General features: G+C 48.2%; 1 protein-coding gene across 1 annotated transcript in view; it reads right to left on the reverse strand.

The window, feature by feature from the left end:
* The window catches only part of PWWP3A (PWWP domain containing 3A, DNA repair factor), a 55,254-nt gene that overhangs the window by 16,079 nt on the left and 13,695 nt on the right, over nt 1-25,480 (reverse strand). Inside the window, exons 5-9 of the mRNA XM_078670463.1 lie at nt 24,054-24,185; nt 21,169-21,239; nt 10,781-10,869; nt 3,176-3,236; nt 160-235 (exon numbers count right to left, since the gene is read on the reverse strand). Of these exons, the coding sequence (XP_078526589.1) occupies nt 160-235; nt 3,176-3,236; nt 10,781-10,869; nt 21,169-21,239; nt 24,054-24,185 (429 nt within the window). The remainder of the gene's footprint in view (nt 1-159; nt 236-3,175; nt 3,237-10,780; nt 10,870-21,168; nt 21,240-24,053; nt 24,186-25,480) is intronic.

Below are 25,480 nucleotides of genomic sequence, written 5' to 3' on the forward strand. Positions count from 1 at the left end.
ACGGTTGAGTTCACACATGCAGTGAAAGCAGGCATTCCCGTTCGCTACATCCTCCTTGGAGGAGTCCACACTTGCTTAGACAACGGAATGAAGACATGCAACAACAGGCATTCTTAAACGCACTTCCCAAGGGGAGAAGAAGAGCAGAGTAATGCTTACCCAGGCGAATCCTGTAATCAGAAATCAGTGCAATACACCAGTCAATGGCCCGGCCATACTCCGATCGCGCCTTCTCCTGTTCAAACGTAAGGGCGAATATTATAACGTACTCTAGGGCAAGCCATCTCTAGGAATGAGTCATTAAAGTACACCCACCCCCTTCCGTTTCTTCATGTTTGTGCATATTTACACACCTGCCCCGATAAACATTCTAGTGCAACACTAGATTCCATTATTTTCTTCCATTTCTCTCCCGCCCAACGAGAACTGCAAAATATAGAGCAGCAGAAAAAAGCCTTTTATCAACCCATTTATTCGCAGAAGTTCAAACTTTAACTTCCTTAATCATCTTTCTTGCCCTGTACTGCACTGCGATACAGCTGAAGAACAGCACGCAGACAGTTTGTCATTGTACAAGCCAATTCAAACCAGTTCTTAACCCCAATGGAAACATTTGGCAATGAGAACTTGACCGGATTAATTCACTCCCGGTTGGTGCTGCAAATCCACCTCTAGTCCCTCAGGTGCTGGACTTGTGCCGATTACAGGCTACCCAGTTGTGAACCTTTGCAAAATATACCCTCACATATGCCCTAGCGGGAGAACGCTCACACCCGCCCCCCCCCCAGCTGGAACCATGCTCACTTACGCGGGAGCCCGCTCACATACCCCCCCAGCAGAGAGCCCCACTCACATACCCCCCCAGCAGAGAGCCCCGCTCACATATACCCTCCAGCGGAGACCCACTCACATACCCCTCTACTGCGGAGAGCCACGCTCACATACCCCCCCTACTACAGAGCCCCGCTCACATACCCCCCTACTGCAGAGCCCCGCTCACATACACCCCTACTGCAGAGCCCCGCTCACATACCCCCCCAGCAGAGAGCCCCGCTCACATATACCCTCCAGCGGAGACCCACGCTCACATACACCCCTACTGCGGAGAGCCACGCTCACATACCCCCCTACTGCGGAGAGCCCCGCTCACATACCCCCCTACTACAGAGCCCCGCTCACATACCCCCCTACTACAGAGCCCCGCTCACATACCCCCCTACTGCGGAGAGCCACGCTCACATACCCCCCTACTGCAGAGCCCCGCTCACATACCCCCCTACTGCAGAGCCCCGCTCACATATACCCTCCAGCAGAGAGCCCCGCTCACATACCCCCCTACTGCAGAGCCCCGCTCACATACCCCCCTACTGCAGAGCCCCGCTCACATACCCCCCTACTGCAGAGCCCCGCTCACATACCCCCCTACTGCAGAGCCCCGCTCACATACCCCCCTACTGCAGAGCCCCGCTCACATACCCCTATCAGCAGGGAGCCCGCTCACATACCCCTATCAGCAGGGAGCCCCGCTCACATACCCCCCCAGCAGAGAGCCCCGCTCACATACCCCCCTACTGCAGAGCCCCGCTCACATACCCCCCCAGCAGAGAGCCCCGCTCACATATACCCTCCAGCGGAGACCCACGCTCACATACCCCTATCAGCAGAGAGCCCCGCTCACATACCCCTATCAGCAGGGAGCTCCGCTCACATACCCCTATCAGCAGGGAGCTCCGCTCACATACCCCCCCCCCCACAGCGGGGAGCCCCCCTCACATACCCCACAGCAGGAGAAATGATTATATACGCTTAACGCACTGTATCCCACAGTCAATCCAGACACAAAGCATCCCCCATGTGGAAGACTTGTAGGGTATTCCTGGTGTGAAGCGGGGCACAGCGTGTTCCTGGTGTGAAGCGGGGCACAGCGTGTTCCTGGTGTGAAGCGGGGCACAGCGTGTTCCTGGTGTGAAGCGGGGCACAGCGTGTTCCTGGTGTGACGCGGGGCTCAGCGTATTCCTGGTGTGAAGCGGGACTCAGCGTGTTCCTGGTGTGAAGCGGGGCGCAGCGTATTCCTGGTGTGAAGCGGGGCTCAGCGTATTCCTGGTGTGAGGCGGGGCTCAGCGTATTCCTGGTGTGAGGCGGGGCTCAGCGTATTCCTGGTTTGAAGCGGGGCTCAGCGTATTCCTGGTGTGAAGCGGCGCTCAGCGTATTCCTGGTGTGAAGCGGCGCTCAGCGTATTCCTGGTGTGAAGCGGTGCTCAGCGTATTCCTGGTGTGAAGTGGCACTCAGCGTATTCCTGGTGTGAAGCAGGGCTCAGCGTATTCCTGGTGTGAAGCGGGGCTCAGCGTATTCCTCGTGTGAAGTGGCGCTCAGCGTATTCCTGGTGTGAAGCGGGGCTCAGCGTATTCCTGGTGTGAAGCGGGGCTCAGCGTATTCCTGGTGTGAAGCGGGGCTCAGCGTATTCCTCATGTGAAGCGGCGCTCAGCGTATTCCTGGTGTGAAGCGGGGCTCAGCGTATTCCTGGTGTGAAGCGGGGCTCAGCGTATTGCTGGCGCGAAGCATGGGACTGCGTATTGCTGGCGTGAAGTGGGCTCAGTAAGGAAGTACAGCACAGGACAGCCCCACCGTGAAGTGGAGTACAGGGCATCCCCAACATGAATCGGAGCACAGGGTGCGCGTGTATCCTCGGCGTGAAGCCAAGCCGGGCGTGTATCCCTGGGGTGAAGCTAAGCTGCGTGTGTATCGTCTGTGTGAAGGCAAGCACAGCATATCCCAGCTGTGAAGGTGAGCAGAGTGTGAGGCTGAGCACTATTTCAAAAGTAAAACAAGAGCATACTCTTCACTTCCCGTGCCTTCTTACAGATAAATATTTGGGCCCAATACTGCTGTGCGACCGAAAGAGGTAAATAATGCCAAATGAACAAACTGGACTAAGGAGACTTTGTGGGACCGTCCGAACTAATAAAGAGCTGTCTTTCTACAGGACAGACATTTGCATAACTGAGAAATCAAATGGCATTCATGGCATGGCGGCACACCACACACACCGTCACACCTCAAATGCTCACAGCAGGAACCTACCAGTTCAGAATAAAGACAAACCTGCATTGGAGGGGAAAACAAGCAACATAAAATAGGGGTCCTGAAAGAACTGCAAAGCCCACCTTATACTTACTGTTAAGTCTTGCTTCTCCTCACAGTCAAAGTGCTTCAAGGTTCGGAGGGACACGGACACCCTGCACAACAACAAAACAAACATGACCTGTCTGACGATAGCCTTGCATTATGATCACAGCTATGTCAGCCCTTGGACTGCCAAAGAAACCTGCAGCAGAAACACACACAGCACCGACTCAACAACACTGCACAGTCATCAAAGGGCACATGCTCTGAAGTGGACTACACTACGCCAGTAGTGCTCTGGTGTATTAATGTGTGCTGCAATGTCACGACAGCGATGGTGCTTGGTATAACCTGCATAGATGTGAGCAATGTAGCAGCTGCAGCAGGGCATGTTACAGTAAGGGTGTTGGACTTGGCCCTTCTGGCGGGTTAACCCCTGAGCATTTTGCTTTTTTAATTGTGACATTGTATTAGTGATTGTTGGTTTCGGCGCACTTTACCGCTGTGTCCCAGGGTAAAGTGCGTGCGCGTGGTGAGGCTGGCCTGCCCTCCCATAGGAATGCATGGGGAATGTATGTGTCCATGTTAGTTCCTGATGCGTGGGGAGTGCAGGCTCGAGTTTGGTATGTGTGAACTCGTGAGATTGAATGCTGCGCGATGATGTATGCGGCGTGTATGTGTCTAGTGTGGAAGTGCCACTACTAGACATGGATGTGTGTGTGCAGTGAGCGTGCAGGCGCGTGATTGGCTGGAGCTGGCTGGTGAGCCTGGCTCCAGGATGGGTCCGCCCGGTGGTGAGTGTTGAGATTAGCATGTTGATGTGAGGGAGGAGCTGGGCTTTTCCCACACAATGCTGGCTCCGCCCCCCTGTGGTGCGACTGATGACCCTGGCCTTCCTGCTGAATGGAAAGAGTGGCTGGGGAAAACAAAGTACTCCAAAACCAGCTGCAACTGGTTTCTCCCCCACCCTGCACCTTTAGACAAAGGGATTCAGTGTATAAAAAGGGGCTGTGTCTCTTTACAAAATGTTCTTGTTCTTGTGTGCAACTTGAAACTACCAGGGGCGTGCTGCTGCTTGGGCCCGGGGGAAGGCTTGCCTCCCTGGGCCCTGCCCAGCCCCTGGACGCTTGGAGGACTTTCCTTTGTTGGGAGCTGCTTGCTCCGTCTTTATTTGATCCAGTTTTGACCACGACGAACCTCTGCCTGACTAGAAGGACCATGAGAAGCTGAAGGACGGAACCCAGTCTGTATCCTGTTAGACTGGCCTGCAGTGGTGCCTGCTGAGAACGGAGAGGAAAGGACTAGAAAGGACTTTGTAGACTTGTGCCTGAAACGATCTCCAAGGGCTCGATTGAGAGCTTGCCCCCTGAACGGAACCCCAGGACCATTGGGTTCTATCTGCTTGTGCCCGTCTGCTGTTGGGCCTTAGTTCTTATTCCCTCGCCAGAGTTGTGACTCGGGTGCCTTCGCCCCCTCCCAGGTCGTGACAGCTCGGAGCCTGGTCGCCCCGCCGTAGAGAGCCCCGCTCATCCCTGAATCGCTCTCCGCTTCAGTGCCGGGCCGCCTGCTCTCCTGCCACCTCGCCGCTAACGGAGCGCGTTGTGTGCCTCTCATCTCTCCAGCCGGAATCTGCACGGAGAACATCTCCATAGCCTCGGACGGTCCGTACATGGCAACGTACCCGACTGTGTCGCTTTGTCCTCCTGCATACCAAGGCCCGTGCCGCACCTCAAGAAAGGCTTCCCCGTACAGTGGTACTGGACGCCTGGTGCTGCACCCGTCTGCCCGAGAACGCGACGCCCCTCACAGATCCACGAGTCAGACCAGACGTGCTAAGAAGTAGTACGTCCCGCAGGCCTGAACGGCGCCTCGCCCCGTGAGCTGCATCGATCCCGGATCGCCGCAACCCTCCACAGTCTAGCTCCCCAGCCTCGCTCCTCGAGGTGGACCGAGCCGGAGAGATCCTTTGGAGAACCGTCGGCCTCGTTCGGGGTCAGCCCTCACCACCCGCGCCTGAAACGCCTCGGACTTCCACAGCAAGGTACACCTGAACTCCGTCTCGAGTTCATATCGGATCCAGGGTCCGCAACGTTCTTATTTCCCTGCCGTCGTACCTTGCCGAACAACAAACATTGAAAGACTAAGTTTGCCTATTGTAATCTGGTGGCCCCCATTCGCTACAACGTTATTGGTCTTGTGATAATTCTGCTCGAATATATCTTTTATATAAAGTATACGTATTTTTGATACAACCATTTGACTGGTGTCCATTTGTGGTGGGTTAGAGAGTTTGCTGTGTGTGGTCATAAAGGCTTAACTTACTATCGCCCTGAAGATTAGCCTTGTCTGCTCGCGCCACGTTACCTAGAGGGTGAGCAGGGGTTATTCAAAGGAGTAGTTCCCTTGCCCTGACATTTGGGTCTCAGGGTCCCTGCTTGTCACAAGTACCTACCTGTGCCAACCAGAGACCTTTGGGTTCCAACAAAGGGGTTTCAAGGGCAGGTTGCACTTTAACTCAGGAACTTCCTGCCTCTGGTGAATGCCAGTCTGTTGCATGCCACTAGGCTGGAGGGTGCCCCTGCCACCCAAATATCCTGAACAGTCATTTCAGACATGCATCGAGTGGCGACTACGAGGTACCATAAGTCACCAGTTCCAACTGGCACCTTAAAGGTTGCGTGGGACCACCTTGGCATCCTTGCTGGTCTCCTGCACTGCAAGCAGTATTTCCTGTTAAGTGTCCTAGACACAGGAGACCGTAAGGCCTTGAGGTTGTACAGGTTCATTTCAGCTCCGTCGGTGGTTTGAGATCCAGTTCTCTTTGGGTGGAGGACTGTGCATTACCACATGCCCTCGGCACGGACTCAAATTCACTGAACATCACTTAAAAAGGTTTCACACATTCCTTCCACTGGCCACATTCTGGGAAAATGCTCCATCTTACAGAGGATCGGGTTGCAAGGTGCCCTCCCTCTGTACGGGCAAATCTTGGGGTAGTCAGTGCTGATCTCAATCTGTGCAGGTTACACTTGGGGCAGACAATGTTGATGTTGGAGAGGGTGATGTGTCTGTCTAGAGGTTAATTCTTAGGACGTCAGAGCGTCAGCTTGAAAAGTCATCCTTGGGGGTATCAGAGCAGGCGTAGCAAATTTCTTTGTAACTGCCGTCTCCCCTCCCCCACAACCAACTTTTTGCCTGGAATCTGATACAACTATGATTGGAAGCGTGATCGGTTCCTGCTAACCCGGTCCACAGCATCAGTCTTCTCTCCCTAAACTGTACCTTTTCTTCCACAATCAGCACCACTTTGGGCTCCATGCCAATCCCTAGTAAATTGTACCCCATGTACCTAGGGCATTGGGACTAAAGAGGGTCCCCCAAGGGCTGCAGCATGAATTGCGCCCACCTTAAGAGACCCCTCAGCAAGCTCATGCATTTCGCCACTGCAGCCTGCTTGTCTTGACGCACAGAAAAGCGAAGCTGCGACACGACACACATCCCTGTGCACCATACCTGCAAGACAATGCATGAGGTTTAGGCAAGTCACCCCTGCAGCAGGTCTTACAGCCCTAAGGCAGGGAGAACTATACTCATGTGTGGGTATATCTGCGTAAGTGGATCGGTCCCTGCGAGATCCAAGTTCACCCTTAGATACCACAAATGCACAGGGAAGCCATACCGAGTACCTAGGCTGGAAACTGGTGATTACAAGTTCTCCAGCTTTATGAACGCTTCACTGTGACTCCAGGTGTCGGGTACCAAACAACTTGTCTTACAAAATCCACACTGATGCCAGTGAAGTGATGGATTTATTAATGCATGCACCCTGAGGGCACCTTAGAGGTGTCTCCTGAAAATCTACCAATCCCTAGTGTGTTCAACGACTGGTCTCGACCAGCCCACCACCCTAGACAAGCTTCTGACCCCCTGATGTGAGAGCCTACGCTCTTGGAGGTCAGGAACAACTCCTGCTCCGAGTGGAGGTAATCACACCTCTTCCAAGCACGATCTACATTCCAGGGCGGGGAGCATCAAAGCCCCTGCCGCTCTAGTTATGAGACCCAAGCTTCTCCGGATAGTGGAAATGCTACCCGACCCCACTTTAGTACCAAGACAGGCGGGAAAATTAGTAAGATTCGGAGGTGTGCTCACATCAAGCCAGCACGACCCCTATGGTGGACTAGCTGACGTGTTATGTTATACCGATTTGTGTAGCGTACAGCTACTCAGCAGTGTCCCGTAGCTCAGACTAAAGGCAACAGACCTTAATACCTAAACTGACTGCATAAAAAGCCCGTCTTCAGTTTATGGAGCTCTTGCTGGAGTTTTTTTTCCAGGTGAGCAGTCCTAGATAGATCCTTCTCCTATCACCCACTCTCAGTCGGTTGATCCGGGGCACACTTGGCTGGTGAGCGGAGGAGGATCGCAGAGTACGCACTGGGGTGAAATCACTAATCCTCTCTCTGAGGTATACAGCACCAGAGTAGTGCAAGGTTTTATGTTATGCATTAAAATCGTGGCCTTAAAAAATACTTTTTTTTCTAGGAGGCCAGTGGAGGGCCTTCCAATGGACAGATATGCGAGTTCTAGGAGGGAGTTTGCAAACCAGTCTGGCTGCCGAATTCCGCACCATCTGGAGTCTCTTGAGAAGGTACTCAGGAAGTCTGAGATCAGGGACATTCCCACAGTCCAGTCTCATTGCGACCAGAGCCTGAATGGCCCTTGTGCAGGCCAACTCAGAAAAAAACAAAAAGAGGGAAAGAAAATGAACGTACGGAGAGTGCTGAAGCAAGAGCCACTTAAAGCTTGAATCTGTGGTTGGAAAGAGAGGGTGCTGTCAATTTTAATTCCGAAGTTCTTCAGAGAGTTATGAGGGGGGCCAGGATGAGGCGCATCGTAAGGACAGCAAGTTTTCAATAGATTATGGGGGACATCTCCAAAGACCACAATCTCGGTCTTGTACAGGCTCAATTTCATTTGGTGCTGGGCCAGCTACTGAAACACCCTGGCAAGACAATTCGAGATGAGCTCCCCGTCCTTGCCACAGGAGAAGAGAAGCTGCGTATCATCAGCATAAGAAATTACTTTAGCACTCAGTGACTATGCCAGTATAGCCAGAGGTGTGAGGTAAATGTTAGACAGGGTGGGGCTAAGGGCTGAACCCCAGGGAACACCCACAGTCAGGGTTCTGGCTTGTGAGGTATACGGTAAGGGTGGGCGGCCAGATACGCTCCATGCACGGAGTGCACGTAGTGCCGTCTCCTACGCATTTTGCGTAGCGGGCGTAGCCAGGCGGCCCTACGTGCGCTCCGCAGACGGTGCGTAGCCGGCCGCCACCCGCCTCCCTCCCGCCCTCCCTAAATACATAAATAAAAGGATAGAAAGCTTTTAAAAACACTTACCTTGTCTGCCGGGTCCCCGGGGCTCCCTCTCGCCGTCCCTGGATTCGCGCCGCCATTTCGGATACTAATGCGCATGCGCGGGCGCCCGCGCATGCGCATTAGTATCTGAATCGGTGGCGGCGCGAATCGCGGGATGGCGAGAGGGAGCCCCGGGGACCCGGCAGACAAGGTAAGTTTTTTTAAAAGCTTTCTATCCTTTTATTTATGTATTTAGGTAGGGCGGGAGGGAGGCGGACGGCGCGTAGTGGGGCTACGCGGAGTGCGCGGGTGGGCGTAGTTTTGCGCCCACTTTGCGTAGCTCCGCGGAGCCCCACTCCGCACACTACGCCCAGGGTTAGTATACGGGGGCAACCATACTTCTTGAGTACGATTGCTCAAAAATGAGGTCAGCCAGTTCAAGGCTGTATTTCTGACCGCTATCACTTGAAGGCGCTCAAGAAGTTTGGAGTGCGGCACGGTGTTAACGTATGCAGTTAGATCCAACAGGATTAGAATGGCCTTGCCTCCCTTGTCGAGAGTGCTCGTAACCTGCTCGACAACTTCCAGAAGCACGGTCTCAGTGCTTAAACCCCACTTTTTAGATTCCTCAATCTTGTTTTGGACAGAATTAGCCTACTAGAGTCAGGGTAATGCCCACTTCCAAGAAAGGTGGTTATATCAAGGGTGTAGACACTCAAAAGGTAGTCAGCGCATTGGCTACTACCCGTTACTCCCTTTAACGCCCCTAAATTGAATATTTAGGTGGCACCCCTGAACCCAAGAACTCAAATTCGATCAAGAAAAGGAGGACGAAGAAGGGTCACTGCCTGGCAAGATCAACAGAAGAGCTGTGGACATTTAGCACAAAACCTGCCTGCCCACACCCTCTCTCACCATCGCGACAGAGTGACTTGTTCTGCGAGCTGGAGACCTGCTCAAGTCTTGGGTAGTCTACCAGCACTTCCACAAACTGACTTCAGTCTTCATTAGAGTAGAGGAGCTACTCCCCTACAGTCCGCTGCACCGAACAACAGAGTCGGGTCCAATGCCTTGTGGCTCGCCGGCCCAAATGATACCACAGACAACCAGGAGAAGGTACTCGTGCACTGGAAGGCCAGATCTGTCGCCCCACCGAATGTGAAGACACCAGAACCAATCGGAAACATACAGCACCAACCCCCAGAGTACCAGATGTCATGCACCAAACAGCAACAGTGGGAGTACAATCTGGATTCCCACTGCACCAGGACCGAGCAGTCATCGAGGGACGTCAGCATCACCGAGACCTATGTCGCGAGTGGCCCAGCTGACTTTATTTTGCCCCTCCCAGCTGTCTGTCCCTCAATGCAAGGAGCACCTTTGCACATCCAGCCAAGCCAACCTAAACACCCTGCACTCGAGCCGGTGAGCCCGGGTACTGAAGAACCGCTGTGCCCTCTTGCTCCAAGACCCCCTGTGACCTCAGCCCCCGTTTGGGCGCTCCTGGAGCTGTTCCTAAGTTCCCAGGTGCAGCTTGTTTTCAGCCCCCCCCCCCCCCCCCAACACCCCCCCATCCCCACGTCACCATAGCTTGCTCGGTTACCGACACCACCAGCATCCTGTTTCCAGCTAAACCTGGGCAGCTCCAGAGGAACTGCTGGTAGTACTTTGAGCAAGGTCACCTACAAACCTAAGCCCCAAAGGTGAACACCTAAAAACCAACTCTACATACCTATTTGTAAGCATATATGAATTTCCTTCCATAGAATTGCATTGTGAGTAAAAACGCACAACTTTAAACTGTGTTGCTATTTTAAATCTAATGAACGAAAAACAGTACTTACCCTTGAACAAAATTCTTGGTTTCATAAAATTATATAAAAAGAAGTGTTACTTTTCTAATTTGGTCTCGGATTTAGTCTTGGAGTGAGTGTGTGTCTCATTTATTGCCTCTTTGAATAAAACAAATGCTTTGCACTACCTTCTGATAAGTCTGACTGCTCACTCACACTACCACAAAAGAGAACGGTACGGTTATCTCCTTTAGCCTCAGTAAGCAAATCGGGGATTCAATGGACTCTCTACACAGTGTACTTCTTTTTTAAGTTACGCATAGAAAGAGACAGCTTCCTACAGCAAGTGTTGTGAGGTTCTCTCCCTCTATGGAGGCACTCCGGGGCAGTACGTGCACTAGTGTATGGGTTAAGAGATATTGCTCGTCTAGGGTTAAAAGTAGGGACCCCAGGGTGACTTCAAGAGGCGAAATATGAGCATCAAGTGACTATATCAATTTTTACCCTTTCTTGGCTTTCTTGGTGGGATCTGCCAGAGATTCTTCAACAAACAGAACGCTCGCCTTCTTGTCCTTCCGCCGCACATAATTCACCTGATTGAAAGAAAAGAACAGACCACTCAATAACCGAAAGGGGCAGTGAAAGTGGAGCGCTTAGAAGGGGTGTGTTAACAGCTTAGAAAAAATGGCAGCAATACTGGGAAGGAAGGATACACACAGCTCTGCAAACTAGTAGTTTGAGGATTTGATGAGAGTGAAAAGCTATGGCTCGGCCAGAGAAGCATGGCGGATCTTACTGGTCTAAGAGGGAAGTGTTGCCAGAATACTTGACATGCGCCTTTCTCAGCATGTAAGGAAGCATTAACTTGGATCAAAGCGTAGAGAGAAGTTTTGGCCTTCACTGAAGAAGAAAGGTAACTGGGAAATAATGGCTTGAGGGCGGATAAATAGGTCTGGCCTTGTGCAGAAATAGATGTTAAAGAGCAGAGGAAGGTGGTGTTAACGCTGTACACAACAGAAGATCCTTTAATGTCTCAACACGGCTGGAACTGTGATAAAGTAAAGTAAAGTCCACATTTGTAAAGCGCACAATCACCCGTAAGGGTCTCTAGGCGCGGGGGGGCCGTCGGGAAGATTAAGCGAGCTATTGCCCAGAGTCACATGGTGCTGGGCTGACCTGCCGCCGTAGCCGGGGATCGAACCGTGGTCCCCAAATTCCAGCGTCAGTCGCCCTGGCCGCGGCGCCACACCTCTTCCTGCAATGAAGGGATAAGGCGTTACACTGCAGCAAGAGACTCAGGTAAAGGACTGGAGTGAGAGACTGAAACTTGCAAAGAACGAGAAGTTATGGAAAAGGCAAAACACTTACAATCAAACGTCCTTTTTACAAAGCCAAAGTGAATTTGACGGGCTATTGAAATTCAAGAGTCCTCCAACCACAGAAAGAGACATTTGTGAACTGGTGGATTACACCAGGAGGAACCGGAAGCAGATGTTCTGCTCTCCGTCTCTGCAGACTATTGGAGATCAGCTACTTCACCTCGTCCCTCAAGTATGGTTTCCTGTGAACCTCACCCCCGTTTTATGAATTCTGCCCACTTCAAGCCACCTCCCAAACCGAGAGGGCCACACGGATCGTGACTGTACTTGGATTACAATGTTCCATGTGATCAGGTTTGTTGTTGCTTGTATAGAGCACACATATGAAAATGTGTCTAGTTTGTGTATACTGATTGTTTTTGCATTAGAATCCAGTATCTAGGGCATTAGACAGATTTGTACGTTTACATACAGCTGTGTAGTTGAAAGTGGTGCTAATAATAGAGGTACCTTTGTTTGCAATTAACATTACACACTTCCCTACTCAAAAGGCACCTAGAATAAGATCCATCTAGAACTGCGCCCGTGTACCCACTGCTGAATCAGCCTCCCCATGCTCCCTAACCCCTTATAATCACCCCGCCGTACTTTTTATCTCCAATATAATATGCTTGTCAGCATGACCCTTAGACTCAGCACCACGGTATCGCTATTATTCAAATATTCCTTGAATGGTCCAAGAAAATCGTAAAGCTTGCTAACGTTGCAAAGTGCAGTTATGCTCTAGAACGATGTGAAACAAATAAATTAGTTGTGTTATGAAAACACTTATACCCCAAGAGGGTGGCTGTAAAGTTCTCCGGTAATAATCCTCTCTAACCCGGCTACAGGTCATTCAAGGGCTGTAATTAGGACTACTGAGAGCCTGTTTTGGAAAGCTCCAACTGCAGCTGGATGCAACCACACTGATGTGAACGCTTAACCAGGGATTGGTAATGTACAAAGATAGTTAATATCTTCCCCTACTGAACAAGGCCATTTTGTGGTTGTAAAAAGCTTGCGATTTACAACATCAAAGGGTTCGTGACCGCAGAATGTTTTTTTGCTATGTACGAAACCTATGTTGAGATTGGTTACTGAATCACTCTGTGGGTTTAGAAACAAATACATCGCTATGTAATGGGTCATATTTAGGACATCCCTTCCCGACAGAGAATCAGTTCGTCTTGTATCAATATTTTGCGACTGCTATCCTGTCAAAAACGTATTGACTCCTGGTTGGAGTCTGAAAAGGGAGGGGGGTGATAATGCCAACTTTCAAACAAACTTTTAAAAAAATATTAATTTTTCTCTTTAAGATTCAGTCCCTTTCATTCAAGTTATATGGGCTGCATTAAGAAAAAGTGTATTTATTAAAATACGATCACTGGCAGGAGATCTGCTGGCCCCAGCAGGCAAGCATTCTGTGATGGCGTACATTCAGAGAGTAACAATTCGCGACTTGCTCATGAATATTGATGAGGTAAGTCGGATGGCAACCCACTACGAATGGAATTTTGTGAAAAGGCCTATTGGTACATTCGTCAGTTCACAAAGTTCTTTTCCATTTGCAGAAAAGTCTGTGAGCAATTTGTGAATGAACATTTCGTACATCAGGTTCCTAGTCTCTTCCTGAACATTCATGCATCCCTGGCGTAAACCGGCTTGTGGTTTGGAATGTAATATCCGACCTTCATGTTCACCCAACAAGGCTGGAAGAAACTGTAGTTTGCAATATGGCTGAAATGACACCAACAGAAGTTGAGAGTACCAGGTTAGTCTTGCTCACATGGAAGCCAAAATAAGTAATGTCATAGGTGCATCTTCAAGAACACAAACCGAATACCCGAGAGAGGAGGAAGAGGTTACAGGTATACTTCACACCAACCCATCACTGAAATATTTCCACAGGGGTACTTCCCTTAAGTTATAATGCAAGCAATCTCTCAGATTGCTGCTGCTCAACTGATCTTCAAAAACGTTTTCCATTCCCACTAAAGGTACCTCACTAAGATGTATAGGACAGTTTTGGGCCAATAAACCATTGTGCTATCTATGACAACTGAATCGGTTGCCTCTGATTCAAACTGCGATACGTTGTAATATTACCCATCAGTACAACCTTGTTGCCTACCTCTGTCTGGACCCTTGAGAGCTACAAACAATGCTTCTAACTCAAGGGTATTGACGGGGTTCTTCCGTAGTGTATGTTGAACTGCTCTAACTCCACGGACTCCAGAGCCTCCCAAGAGGTGTTTGAGGGATCCGCTGTCACAATAACCTACGTCTAGGGGTCTACACATTTTCTGCCCAATAAAACTTTCCCAAAAACTGTGGTGCCAGATGCTGGATGACAACACTAGATCTCCCCCGTAGCTGTGAAGCAATGGCTCAGTAAACGCTCCTGCTATGGAGCATGCGAAGACTTGCACCATGAACCAATGCAATACACAATACCATCGCCCTAGGCAACTTGATGAAGTGCCTCACTGTCGGAGGTAGTGATGTCCAGTAAGAGAGAACCACAGAGTGGAAGTATAATAGCATTTTGCCGTTATCACACTGAGTCTCTATCTGATGTGACTACAGATTAGATTTTTTTACATTGATTGAATAACCTAGATTGTGTAGAAAAGTCACTATTTCCTGTGAGTGTGATAGACATAGTCGAATTATCTTCCTTTCCTCTTGATAGGCATGGGGGAAACCACTGACCTTGCCGCCACCGCCGAGAGTCAGTCGCGGGCTGATACTGAATACCAGAGGGCAGAAATCGATCCAGGGAACACCGCCGCCACCGCCAAGAGTCCAGAGGCACCGGACTCCGCGCCGCCGCTCCGGGAGACCACAAATCCCGGCAGGCATCGCGGCGGCGCGTCTGAGTGACGCGGCTCGCGCCCAGAGCGCGAAAGGAGGACCCATAAAGCTCGGGAACCCCGGCAGAGCGGGGGGAAACCACTGACCTTGCCGCCACCGCCGAGAGTCAGTCGCGGGCTGATACTGAATACCAGAGGGCAGAAATCGATCCAGGGAACACCGCCGCCACCGCCAAGAGTCCAGAGGCACCGGACTCCGCGCCGCCGCTCCGGGAGACCACAAATCCCGGCAGGCATCACGGCGGCGCGTCTGAGTGACGCGGCTCGCGCCCAGAGCGCGAAAGGAGGACCCATAAAGCTCGGGAACTCCCGCGTCGCGGGACGCCCGGGGCTAAGCCCGGGCAAAGGGCGGGCCCTCTGTGGCCCTCCGAGGCCTGAGGAGCCTGGCCTGGGCCAGAAACTCTGCCTGATTGCCATTTGCCCACGGACTTGGTTACAACTGAACTGTAAGTAGGTTACCCACCCGTTTTACTTTGCTATCGTGACCTTGCAGGACATTGACATTTTGAGACTGGCTGTTGTATTCTCTAAATATACCCTTTGCCTTATTTCTGGGTACTCGTAGGGTTTGCCATGAGTTGCCCAGAAACTAGAAGCAGGGCTGCTGCAGGGGTAAAGAAACTGACTGGTACCCTGGATGACTTCATTGTTCGTACTAATGCTTTAATCGATGAAGGGATAGTAATTATGGATAGAAGGGTGTCCCAGGATCTAGCCGCAGCTAGACGCTCCTCTCTAGGTCTTATTGCCAAAGCTCGTACTCCTAATAGCGTATCTGCTTTGGGAAATCCAGGAAACGCACAGAACGATAGGGGTCACGACGCTCCAGGTTCACATGAGGATCTGGAGGCTACTCCTAATCTTTCTCTGCTTGTGGCTAGCACTTCAATTGATAAGGAGACTGAAATTCTAACTATGGCTAGTGATTTAACCCATAGGGGTATGAAAGAGGGGGCGATCCCTAAACAGAAGACTCATATACAAAAAACTGTTAAACTTAACACGAGCAAAGGGAGAAAGGTATATACTAGCAAGAATCAAGACCTGGCCATTTCTGAACCTGTGCCTTTGCACGTGAACATTAATCCAGTTGTCCATACTAGTGATAATGGGGCAGACCATCAGTCCAATGTCGGCCTACCATTGAGTCTCCCAGATGATACTGTTTTAGATAGCAGTTTGGAGGATATTTTGGATCTAAGCGGCGCAGTTATGAATCAAGCTGAAGGTAGCGAGGACAATAGTAGCCTAAATATGGCTAACAATAACATCCTGGTAATGCTAAAGACCCTCCTCGAACCAATCGAGGTTAGGCTACGTTGTTTGGAAACTATATTAAAAAACATCCACAAAGATATAAGTGCCCCTAGCTTTAATTTGGATAAAAAAATTCCACCTGTAAAAAATCAAATGACTAGGCCGCCACCAGCTGCTAAAAATGCCACTACCACGAACTCATTGTCAAAAACTATACCGACCCCTAAAACTCCTGCCCCCACTGATAAAGTAGTGCCAGTCCAAGAAACTCCTAAACTGCAACAAGACAAAGATAAAGATAAAGATAACTCTAGAAAACGGGATGTGCGTAGAAATATACACTTACCCCCAAAAGCCGCACCGTATGTTGTGGTCCTTACAGGAGTCCCTCAATTAAATGAAAATTCTAATGAAAATAATGGCGGTCTTGCAAATAAAACCATCCATTGGCTGAATGATAATTACCCTCTCCCGCCAGCTGTTAAAAGTAATATTTTGATGGTGGAAAGGGCCCCATGGATTGGGTATAATAAAAAAAGGGCACACGGTGATTGTGTGGTAATAACATTTGAGAATCCACTAACTGCTAAATACATCACCACAAGACCCCCTAGAAATCATGGCCTCTCTGTTACGGCTAGGGCATTATCTTATTTTTATCCTGAGGGCGAACACCCTGACAACAGGTGGAGTTGGACTAGGGACAACAGATATCAAGGGGGTAATAAGGGCTGGGCTCCTGATAGTAACCATTATAACATACAAGGAGGAGGGAGAGATGAGGATGGTTGGAACGTAGTGAAATATAGATCACGGTCCCCTTACTACCGACCACAGAGTTTTGACCCAGGATGGTTAGGCAATCCACACTTTCCCCCAATCTTCCAGTGTTCTAACCGGTTTGATTGTTTGGAAGCAGTGGATTGACTCCCAACGATAAAAGAACAGGTTTTAAGGACAACTAAACCTGTAGATCTGGGGCCTATAAAATCCTTGGGGTGTGTCGAGATTCAGGAACTTCATGTTGAGACACACGAAACCCATGGGGAGGATGAGACTATACTAGGGAGTCTGGGTAGTGCAACTGGAGCTATTGTCGAAGAGTCACCTATAGAAGATTATTGCAAGGTGGTTTTTTGGAATGTGGCAGGACTAAAGCAGAAAATTTCCAACCCGTCCTGGTGTGATGTAATTGCTGAGGTGGGCATATTAGCCTTACAAGAAACCTGGACCACCGCACCAATACACCTTAATGGTTATAGAACTTATTTTACACCTGCGGTGGGGGGAGTACACGGAAGACCAAAGGGGGGACTGTCTGTGTATATATCGAACCTGCTAGTCACCGATAAAATCTCTTTTTCCCCTGGTTCCATTTACTACCAGAAAATAGTCATTGACATAAGGAAAGGTCCAACGATTGTTCTTTTTAATTTTTACAATACCTGTCTAAGTAGCACAATTAAGGATGTATTTGTTAATATAACTGCAGATATACAGAATGAACTAGAGATAAAAAAGGGTGAAGTCATGATATTATGGGGGGGTGATTTTAACTGTACTTTGTGTAAAAAGGGTCAGAAGGGTATTTGCGGCCTGATGTTGGAACAGGATATTAATTTGACGCATTTTGAACATACCCTTCTAGGTGATTCATTAAATGAGATGATTTTTAATTTTGATCTTGGTTTTACAAATGAGCTAGCCCACCACACAATGCCATTTGTTCCAACTTTTGTGGGGCGGGGGGCTTCAACTATCATTGATTTTAGCCTCTATACAAATAGCTCGGCGGGCAGACTGATCAGCTCTACTATCATGCACTTACCATTAAGTGACCACTACCCACAGGTACTAAAAATGGAGAACCTATTTTCTGTAGTAGATCATGTAGTAGGTTCCAATAATAAGGCGCAGGATGTGAAATTAGGTACCCAAAACGGATATAGCCTTAAATGGAGTAGAGTGGTCCCGGCTGATTTTCTGTCTAAATTACTGAATAAGTGTATGAGTAGTTTTTTGACCTGCTTGAACGAGCATGCCGAGGGAAATGAAATTTTAAATCATTTTTATATTATTTCTACTGCAATCAAGGAGGCGCTGTGGGTTGCAAAGAAAAACTCCCTAAAGCATAACAGAAAATGGTTCGACAAGAAATGTACTAATGCCTTATCAAAGCTTAGACATGCGATCCATAAAAGACCACGGGATGTAACCCAAATTAGAATCCTCAGGAGGGACTATAACATAGCACTGAAGGACAGGAAGGCCGCCATAAGAAAAGAGGCTTGGGATAATTTATGCGAGGCGTCACAATTAAAGGACCCGGCAGCTTTTTGGAGGGTTATTAATACCCCCCTTCTATATGAAAAAAAGGCACGTATGGAAATCGCCATCCCAGAAGATGAGTGGGTGGCGCACTTTTCCTCCCTTTACAAGGCTGTGGAACCAGTCCTCGATACAGGTCAGGACTTTATGTCCCCAAACATAGACACATCCAAAGTCTTGGTCGTAACCCTTCCTGAAGTTCTGGCGAGCTTGAAGGCAACCAAAGGGGGCAAGGCGGCTGGACCGGATGGTATACCAGCAGACCTCTATAAGGCTAATACTGAATTATGGGGGCCTTTGCTTGTCCAGCTTTCTAATGTTGCTCTGGTAAAGGGTTTAGTTCCCACCTGGCTCACATCGATTATAGTCCCAATCTTTAAGAAAGGTGACAGGCAGAATTGCATGTGTTATAGGCCAATTTCTTTATTGGACTCCTCTATAAAGATTCTGGGGAGAGTAATTTTAGATAAGCTGCGAATTTGGTCAGAAGAGAATGGGGTGTTAAGCGATTTTCAATTTGGGTTTCAAAGGGGCTTAGGGACTATAGAGCAAGGATTGAATTTGTTTATCCTGCAGCAGAAGTATGTACGGGTTAAAAAACAACGTCTATACCTCACCTTTGTTGACCTATCGTCAGCTTTCGATTGTGTTTCACACAATAAATTGTGGTCAATTATGGCCGAGTTGGGGGTAGACAATGCCATTATATGCTTCTTGCGAGATCTATATTCCGGGGCCAATGCAAGTGTCCGTTTTGGGAAAGATGGTGAATGCACTAGACAGTTTGGGATTGGTCGGGGTGTACGCCAAGGGTGTGTTTTGGCTCCATTTTTATTTTTGCTATATATAAATGGCTTGGAGAAACGTCTCGTGCAGGAGGGTAGGGATATGCCTATGGTGGGTGGAAGGCCTGTCCCTGCCTTGATGTACGCTGACGATGCCGTTTTGATGGCACGAACCCCAATGGCGTTACAAACCTTGGTTACTTCTTTTAATAGTTTCATGCTTGGCTTGGACTTAAAAATTAACTGTTCAAAAACCTTGTCCATGTATTGTGGGCCAAGATCAAGCAAGCATCTGAAACCCATTTTTATAAATTCCAATCCCTTGGAAAAGAACTCCACCTTCCCGTATTTGGGAATTCTGTTTCATGAAAGTGGATCATGGACTAGTGCAATCCATGCGAGATCCCTGCTGTTTTCCAAAACTATTATGGCCTTACAATGTTTTATGAGAAAATTAGGGAAAAAACCCATAAAAGATATTTTAACTATTTATAGGGCAACCTGCTTAGCAGTAGCCACTTATGGATCAGGTTTGTGGGGTTACTCAAATATTAGCACAATCCAAATCATGGAAAATAAATTTTTACGCCACATCCTGTCTGTGCCTGAAAGTACTGCAACTATGATATGCCATGTTGAATTGGGAGTAATTTATGTTACTGACACGATTAGGATTCAGCCAATCCTTCTTTGGCATAGGGTGTGGACAAATGATGAATGTCTGGTTAATCGGGCTATTTTAAAGGACGTTTTAGCATTGGACAATATCAATGATTTCAAATGGATATGTTATGTCAAGAACTTTCTCAATGAAATAAATTGTGCTCAATACTTTGAGGACCCTCCAACTATGGCATACATATCAAGAAGAGATCTGAAAAATTTGTGTATTGCCCATCTCAGGGACAAAAGACACTTGGAGGAGGCGAGAAAAAAGACTGTTTCTGCTCACCAAGACATTTTATGTGGAGAGAAACTACAGCCATATTTATCCTTATATATGTCTAATCATGAACGTTTCCTTTTAACCCGGTTTAGACTCAATATTGTTTTTAGAGTTTTATCTTTTCCAGTGATGAATTGCTGGTCGAAAGAATGATCCTTTTGCCCATGTGATGATGTCTCCCCACAGTCTGATATACATATTTTATTCTTTTGTAAATTTTATACCTTTTTTCGAAAAAAACTTATCATCCCTATTCTCAAAGACCTAAATATACACAGATGCCGCTTAGCGTTTTTTAGAGTGCCAGAAAATGGAAACTGTTTTTATGGTAGCCTCATTGGGTGAATTTTTTAAATCCATTTTTAAATGTCGCAAATCGATCCAAATGAATTAATCTCTTTGTTGCACATATGTATTTTAAATAATGAACACATGACTCCCGTGTAAACTGTATTTTCTTCATGCTACTTTTATGGTTATTTTTGTCTTTTTAACCGAATAAAGTATTTGAATCTGAATCTGATAGGCATCCCATTTTTAAATGGACTGTCTTTAGGTATCCATTTACAAGTCACCAGCCGAGAAACAAATCTGGGAGCGCCATCTTTATTTGGTTGCACTCTGTGAGTGTCTTTTGGGGTGAGCAGACGATACTACATACAGGGATAAATGAAGTATAACTGTTGGTTTTTTGATTGTAATTAGGAATGTGCAACAATTTTTCGCCCTGAAGATGGTCCTGGGAATGTTTTCACCATAGTGGACCGAAACGTCGACGCTTCCTAACATCGATTTGCTTAGAAGTGAACTTTTGTGTTATTTTGAAAACAGCTTTATACTGTATCAAAATCATATGCTGTATGGTATATTATTTGTCCATGCAAAAACAAGCAAAAGATGTTTCATACTGCTTACAAGAGAATTTGAAATGTTAGTAGTATTGTTGTTGCAGTAACTAAATCTTATTATGAATAAATAAGAATTGTGATATATCCCATGTATTGTGTAACCTATGTTCACTTATTGTGACAATTTATAAATAGTAAACGAGTTTTGTAATAATTCCTTAGGGGACATTTATGTAGATTGGTCATCTTTATTTGGGGTCACCAAGTATGGCTAGATGGAGGAACAGTAGAACCTGTTTGTTTAAGGTCTTTAAAGATTTGACAAAGAATCGTAAGACCTTTGCTTGGAAGTCCGTGTAGAGACCGGCACTATTTTATCCTCTTGGCATTTAGAATCACACAGTCTGCCGCACAGCAGCAGAGGCCGACACACATTCACACCAGCACAGTAACATTGCTACCCAGGCACCAGAACTAGTGATAAACTCACTCACCACACCAGGCCAGTAAGGGTACTTGTAGTATTTGCACCAGACCAACATCCCAGTCTCTATGGAACACGGCTCTGGAAAAAGAAGAATTGTTATGAGAAACAAATACAGCAAGATAACCCAAAGCTGCTTTGGGCCAGAGCCCGAGGGCACGCAAAACACAGAAGTAAAGCTAGGGGGAGCAGTCACATGCGAAAAGAAATAAGGGAAGTTGTCCACCAAAGGTGGCGGGGGCAACCAAGCCCCAAATCAAAGGGTGCCTGTTAAATGTCATATTGGCGGGGGAGGCTAAGCACACCTAGAATGTAAAACTAGAATACAAAATGCAGGGTAAAGGGCCAAAACAGGGTCAAGAAAGCAGGTGGAAGTGAACATTGGGGGAAAGGGGCTACCAAACCCCAAAGGAGATAATTGGGTCCATAAGTGCCAAAGAGAACAAGCCAAGCAGCAAAGCGGACAGGTTCTGCCAAGCACCAAAATGGCACGCTCATGCCAAGAGGCACTATATAAGGTTAGCATGCCAAAGTAGGGACACTTAAAATGACTGCGCACTACACTAGGCTCTCACCTGTTAACGACTGAGGACCAAACTAGGCTCTCACCGGTAAACGACTAAAGATCAAACTAGGCTCTCACCTGTAATCGACTAAGGACCAAACTAGGCTCTCACCTGTAAACGACTGAGGACCAAACTAGGCTCTCACCTGTAAACGACTGAGGACCAAACTAGGCTCTCACCTGTAAACGACTGAGGACCAAACTAGGCTCTCACCTGTAAACGACTGAGGACCAAACTAGGCTCTCACCTGTAAACGACTGAGGACCAAACTAGGCTCTCACATGTAAACGACTAAAGACCAAACTAGGCTCTCACATGTAAACGACTAAAGACCAAACTAGGCTCTCACCTGTAATCGACTAAGGACCAAACTAGGCTCTCACCTGTAATCGACTAAGGACCAAACTAGGCTCTCACCTGTAAACGACTGAGGACCAAACTAGGCTCTCACCTGTAAACGACTGAGGACCAAGCTAGGCTCTCACCTGTAAACAACTGAGGACCAAACTAGGCTCTCACATGTAAATGACTCTGGACCAAACTAGGCTCTCACATGTAAACGACTAAAGACCAAACTAGGCTCTCACCTGTAATCGACTAAGGACCAAACTAGGCTCTCACCTGTAAACGACTAAGGACCACACTAGGCTCTCACCTGTAAACGACTCAGGACCAAACTAGGCTCTCACCTGTAAACGAATAAGGACCACACCTGTAAACGACTAAGCACTATACTAGGCTCTCACCGGTAAACTACTAGGCACTATACTAGGCTCTCTCATAAAAAATTACTAAGCACTATACTGAAACACATATACAAATGGCTGACCTTTATTTCAGGCTCTCATCTGCAAATGACTGAGCGCTATATAAGGTTCTCTCTCGCCTGCAAATGATTTAAGACTACACTGTGCTCTCACTTGTAAATGGCTAAGCATCCGGCCAGGCCCGGGAAGTGGCCCCCAGTCTATCTTGGTGGCAGAGGTCACCTCCTCCACCATCTCAGCCAGAATGCCTTCTGACGACTCCAGAGATCACTGCCAGCCCGGCAGTGATCTCAGTACATTTACAGGAGTCGTTGCTACGGTGGAATCTTGGAAGGCACTGAAAAGTGTAGTGCACAGCGGCCATCTTTAAAGTGACCACACACCAAACTTTTTTGTTTTCCAGAAAAAATGCTCAAAGTTAGAGATCATAGGTGGCTCAGGATTGATCTGCGTGCTCTACAGGCGCTGCTGTCATGGCAGTTCCTGTTAAGGCACAAACATTTGGTTGACAGCCGCAGTCAGTTTTGACAGCCAAAGAACTATCTTTTCAAGGTTTTTGTTGTCTAATGGCCACATACAGCGAGTCCCACTCCCCTTCCATCCCCCTTTGTCCCCCAAGGGTGAGTGTCACTGTTTTGTTCGGTCGCTCAGTGTCAAGTTTGACCTGGCGGTGAGCAGTGAAGTACAGGGAGAGAAAGGGAATCACATGTCCATTCTAAATAGGGCAGGTGGTGTAACACCTTTTCTTTCCTTGATGGCCCCTACTCCAAGAAGCTGTCTGAGGAAAATTTCCATTGACGGAACCCTGCTGGCTGGTGGCCCCCAAAACAGGGTCGGCAAACAGTCAGTTGGGCGGACATGATGCTCAGTCATGTTTGTGACAGAGTACTCGGCCAAACTCTACATTGGACTCTGTGTTTGATACTAGACCTCAACCGTAAATGACGGAGCACTATGCAGGGCTCTTACCTGCAAATAACTTAGACCTATACTAAGCACCTGTAAATCACGGAGTTCTATATTGCACTCTCACCTGTAAATAATTGGGCACAATACAGGGATCTCACCTGTAAACGGCTTAGCACGAGACCGGGCTTGCACCTGTCAAGGACTCTAATCCGTAATGGGTCACGCCTGCAAATTACTTAATTCTACATTATATTCTCACCTGAAAATGACTGAGCTCTAAATCAGACTTACCTGTAAATGACTGAGGACTATACCCGGTCTCACCTGAAAAGGACTGATCGTTTACTGGCTGCTAAATGAGAAACACTATACTGGGTTGCCTCGCCTATAAATAACTAACACTATACCTGGTGCTGCTGCCTTTGAAGGATTCGGCACTATACCCATTTCTCTTGCCTGTAAATGAATTAGAACTCTATACGTGTTTCTCTTACCCATAAATGGTTTAGGATTATACCCGGTTCTCTTGCCTAAAAGTGAAAAGTCTAACCTGTGTTCTTTTGCCTGTAAACAACTAAACTCAATGACAGGTTCTCTCAGCTGGAAGTGAAGAATGTTACACTGAGTTCTCTTGTCTAATCTCAGCAACTCACCTTGCTGCAGGAGAATACTTGGCAACTCTTCATCATCGTCGTCGTCCTCAGCCTCTCCCTGCACCCATGAGGAGGTGTGGCTTGGACACTCTGGCGAGCTAAACTCCACAGACAGATCAGAGGACATCACGTCTGTCAATGAATTTAAATGAGATTTTTATTTCAGCACAGCATTACTCGCTTACGAAATTTTTCTGATGGAAATGCTCGATCACTACAGACACAGTTCAAACAAAGACACAAATTTAAACACAGCAGCAAATAGACATTCTTATGGAAAGAGTGAAATGCTGAACATAGAGCTTATAGAAGAACATTAGAAGGTAGGAAAGATGAGCGGGCACGGAAAGAGGGAAAGGCAAGCAGGGTTAATGTAGGGTGCTATGGTGGAGAGAAAGGAAACGGGTAGAACAGCACTGAGAGAGGTAAACCTTTAGGAAGGACATGAGGAGGCCCTGAGGAATTAAACGAGAAGGGAAGAATGACGATGAGAGCTCACTCGATGAGAGAGAGCTCGAAGAGGAAAGGAACAGGGAGTGTGAACAATAGAGACCAAGTGTGAGCAGAAGGGAGTAAACTGAAGGAAGGAAAATGAGACAATGGCGAAAGGAACAGCGAGCGAAAGGGAGGGTCATATATAACACTATGCCTTTTACAGAATGCTACATAAACCTAACTGGTGGTCTCGTAGGAACTATTCAAAGCATTCCCAGCTACCCGGAAACATGTTATCTCACATAATGAACAGAAAAAAACCAATCATTTTGCAAGGGACAAAAACTACAGCCTTCAGGGACGGCAGGCACTCACCCTAGGGATAAAGACTACAGGCCGGCAGGACAGCAGGCACTGTCCCAAGGGATAAAGACTACAGGCCGGCAGGGACAGCAGTCACTCTCCCAAGGGATAAAGACTACAGGCCGGCAGGGACAGCAGTCACTCTCCCAAGGGATAAAGACGACAGGCCGGCAGGGACAGCAGTCACTCACCCTAGGGATAAAGACGACAGGCCGGCAGGGACAGCAGTCACTCACCCTAGGGATAAAGACTACAGGCCGGCAGGACAGCAGGCACTGTCCCAAGGGATAAAGACTACAGGCCGGCAGGGACAGCAGGCACTGTCCCAAGGGATAAAGACTACAGGCCGGCAGGGACAGCAGTCACTCTCCCAAGGGATAAAGACGACAGGCCGGCAGGGACAGCAGTCACTCACCCTAGGGATAAAGACGACAGGCCGGCAGGACAGCAGGCACTGTCCCAAGGGATAAAGACTACAGGCCGGCAGGGACAGCAGGCACTGTCCCAAGGGATAAAGACTACAGGCCGGCAGGGACAGCAGTCACTCTCCCAAGGGATAAAGACGACAGGCCGGCAGGGACAGCAGTCACTCACCCTAGGGATAAAGACGACAGGCCGGCAGGGACAGC

This window comes from Lissotriton helveticus, chromosome 12 (assembly GCF_964261635.1).
Source record: "Lissotriton helveticus chromosome 12, aLisHel1.1, whole genome shotgun sequence".
NCBI classification, from domain to species: domain Eukaryota; kingdom Metazoa; phylum Chordata; class Amphibia; order Caudata; family Salamandridae; genus Lissotriton; species Lissotriton helveticus.